Source organism: Merops nubicus, unplaced genomic scaffold (assembly GCF_000691845.1).
Source record: "Merops nubicus isolate BGI_N331 unplaced genomic scaffold, ASM69184v1 scaffold21897, whole genome shotgun sequence".
Taxonomy (NCBI): Eukaryota; Metazoa; Chordata; class Aves; order Coraciiformes; family Meropidae; genus Merops; species Merops nubicus.
The window spans coordinates 35,441-38,616 of record NW_008622634.1 but is presented as its reverse complement, the minus strand read 5'-3'; the positions used below and the strand labels follow the sequence as shown (position 1 = coordinate 38,616).

Sequence of the window (3,176 nt, the reverse complement as noted above, 5' to 3'; positions counted from 1 at the left end):
CAACCTAGAGGATTCTATGATTCTATAGTGACTTGCATGAAGGCTTAGAATGGTGACTGGTGTGAATCACGTGTGGCCTCCTGCTTACAGACCAGTTACTCTCCCAAGCCCCTGCTCCTGCCTCTTTATGCCTCCTGCTCCCAAATCACAGGTCATTCACCACTGCTGCTCCTGGCTGGCAGCTACAGTGACAGATGAACACTCAGAGAATTAACAGGCCTCAATTCTGAATTATGTCCTTCTTTGTCCCTCCCTGCCACTGTCAGCTGCAGTCAGCAGCAACTCATCTCCCCAAGCCTTACCTCCCTGGCCAGGGATTTTACAAGAAAATGTGGGGGGTGTTCTTCCTACTGGTGATGCAATTTTCATAATTCTTGGGATTTATGTTACAAACCCGATGCCTTTTAGGATTTGTGACCCTGGGAGGGTGGTATTTGTGACCTTGGGAGGATGGTATTTATAAGTCTCTCTACTTTTCTCCTTTTTTTTTTTTTAATAGCAAATTTCAGCTTCCATAATTGTAGAATATCTATCAAAGCACACCTTAGAAATTTAAGGATAAAAAACAAATCCAAAGACTAGCCCAGTTTGTTCTATTGCCTGTTCTCCTTACTATTTCAAGGCCATTCTCCTCGTGTCAGCAGGATGCAGCTCCTTGTGCTGTGCTGTTGGCACTGGGGGTGTCACAGCTGGTTAGAGGAGTTTAGGTGCAGGCTGCTGGGTCGAGCCAGCTTCTAACGTTGCTGTCTGTTTGCTTTGCAGTACCCTGTGGTGGAGCTCCAGGTGGGTGCTGCAGACTCCTCAGGTGTCAGGAGATCCTTCAGCATGAATAATACCTGTCTTACTGAGTCTTTACTTTGCTTAGGGTCTGTGAAAACACATGCACGTGCCTCATCTGTCCACGTGCTTCTTATTAACAAGCATTAATGATCCAAATGGTTCAGCTTCCATCTGTTTCTTTTCTAGAGCAGCTTGATCTAGTTTCAAATTTCAGCTTCCATAATTGTAGAGTATCTATTAAAGCACACCTTAGAAATTTAGGGATAAAAAACAAATCCAAAGAATAGCCCAGTTTGTTCTATTGCCTGTTTTCCTTACTATTTCAAGGCCATTCTCCTCGTGTCAGCAGGGGGGTTGGACCAGATGACCTCTGGAGGTCCCTTCCAGCTCAGACATTCTATGATTCTATGATTTCTACCTTCAGGAGCACCAGCCAGGCTTTAGCTAATCCCTACACTTGATCCTAACTTAAGGCTGGGGAGTCTGTCAGGACCTTTCCTACCTCTTGTTTTGCTGGCAGTACCAGAGTCACCCTGGGTGGGTTGAGTTCACCTCTGCTGGTGCTCCTGCACTCAGGTCACTTCAGCACCATGTGGGGAAAAAGCAGGAGCCCGTGAAAGCCTCTGAGACCTCTGACACCCCCCTGAATGCAGCAGGCTCTGAGTAGGGAGCAGGAGGTGCTGCTGACAGCTGCCTCTTCTCTCCCTGGGGCTGCAGGACCCGAACCAAACCCGCATTGGCCAGTGGCTGGATGTGAGGGCCAAACAAGGCATTGCAGAACTCTCCTTCCAGTTAGATGCTGAACCCTCCCTGGGGAGGTACACCATCAACGTGCTGAACCCAAAAGCATCCAGCTCATTCAAAGTGGAGGAACCTGGTAAGCTGGAGTGGGGAGAGCAAAGAATGAGGTGGAAAAAGCTGCTTGGTTCTGTCTGTATAATAATGTATAACCAAACATTGTAAGCTAAGATTTGCTGTCTGGGAGCTAGGATTAAACACAGATCTATAGGACACAGAGGGGGGACAATATCTGACAGGGACACAAGGGAGATTGTGCTGCAGATCCCTGGGGAAGGTCCCTGCTACCAGCTAGGCTGGCATGGGGTGAGAATACACTAAAGACCTCTGTGAGGCTGTTCATATGTTGGGGGAAGAAAGGGGGGTTCCTTCTTTGGCTCCCCTGGTTTTAATTAGTCCTTGCTTTTACCTCACAAAGATGTTCCTCCATGGGAATCCAGCCTTATATGTGCACCCTCTGCCCTTTGCCATCCCATGTCTGGGTAGCCTGTTGCCTTTCAGGAGTAACTCTGTGGGTTCTGTTCCAGTGCTGCAGAAGTTTGATGTTTTCTTCGAGGGCCCAGCTCAGATCTCTGCTTCAGAGAAAACTTTCCCCCTGCGTGTGTGTGGCAGGTAAGGAGGATGTCAGGGGAAGGACAGAGCTCATCAAACTGTGTCTCTCCTTCCGTGTGTCTCCTGCCTCTTGACTCCATCAAGAAGTGGCTGGGGAAGGGCCAAACACAGTCAATGCCTTTGAAGAATCCCAACCAGAACAAGAGTCAAACGGATGGGCTCCTCCTTGGGGAAGAGCTGCACAAGCAACAGCTGGAAAAGACCATCCAGCTGTGGAGAGACTTGTCCTTGGCCAGTGCCACCCCACTGTGGGAGCTGTGAAAGACCTTGGGGTGGGGTGAGGGGGAATGTGTGCCTGACACAGCACTGGCCTGCTGAGGGGAAGGAGCAGAAGCTGGTCTTCCTTCAGAAGGTTGGGCTGTTCCTTCTCACTCACATGCTTCTGAACTTGCTCCTGCTTGGAAGGTAGGTTTCTCCTGTTGTGTAGCCATGAGCAAAAAGTGATCAGATGAGGGTGACCACAGATGGAATAAGCACAAAGGAGGAAGCAGAACGATTTGGAAAGCTCTTTGTAGACAGATAGAGGAGGTGAGCTCATTCCTATTTGGGGCTGGGTTGTCTGGACACTTCTGGTGTCTCTCTGCTGCTGGTCTGATGTAGTTTCTCATCAGCTGGGACATTTAAAACTTGCTCATGTGAGGCTCTAGCAGAGAAGAGCACAGTGTTCTGCATCCCCAGGCTGGGTCACAGATCCCTTCCTGCCACTGCTGCTGCCAGGAGCACTGCTCCAAGGGGAGAGGCAGCGAGGGGCTGGGGCAGGGCAGGGCAGCAGGGTGGGCAGGGCAGTGGGTCCCTGGCAGGGGCACTGCTCTGCTCTACCTTGCACAAACCAGCAGAGCAGCTCTGGGGGTGGAAACAGGCAGAGATCACAAGATCAGCCCATGCTGAGGCAGGTCTGGGGGCACTCTGTAGCTCCAGCACTGCCACCCTTGCTGGTGCTGTCTGCAGGGACCCAGGCTGCTGCTGCATGCAGCCCTGAGCCACCG

At 50.6% G+C, this 3,176-nt stretch overlaps 1 protein-coding gene across 1 annotated transcript in view; it reads left to right on the top strand.

Annotated features, from left to right (window-relative positions):
- Positions 1 to 1,473: 1,473 nt before the first annotated feature.
- LOC103777322 (alpha-2-macroglobulin-like protein 1) overlaps positions 1,474 to 3,176 on the top strand; it is a gene marked incomplete at its 5' end in the record, with an annotated part of 17,881 nt that continues 16,178 nt past the window's right edge. The window contains 2 exon segments of the mRNA XM_008944875.1: positions 1,474 to 1,657; positions 2,106 to 2,190. Coding sequence (XP_008943123.1) covers positions 1,474 to 1,657; positions 2,106 to 2,190 — 269 coding nt within the window.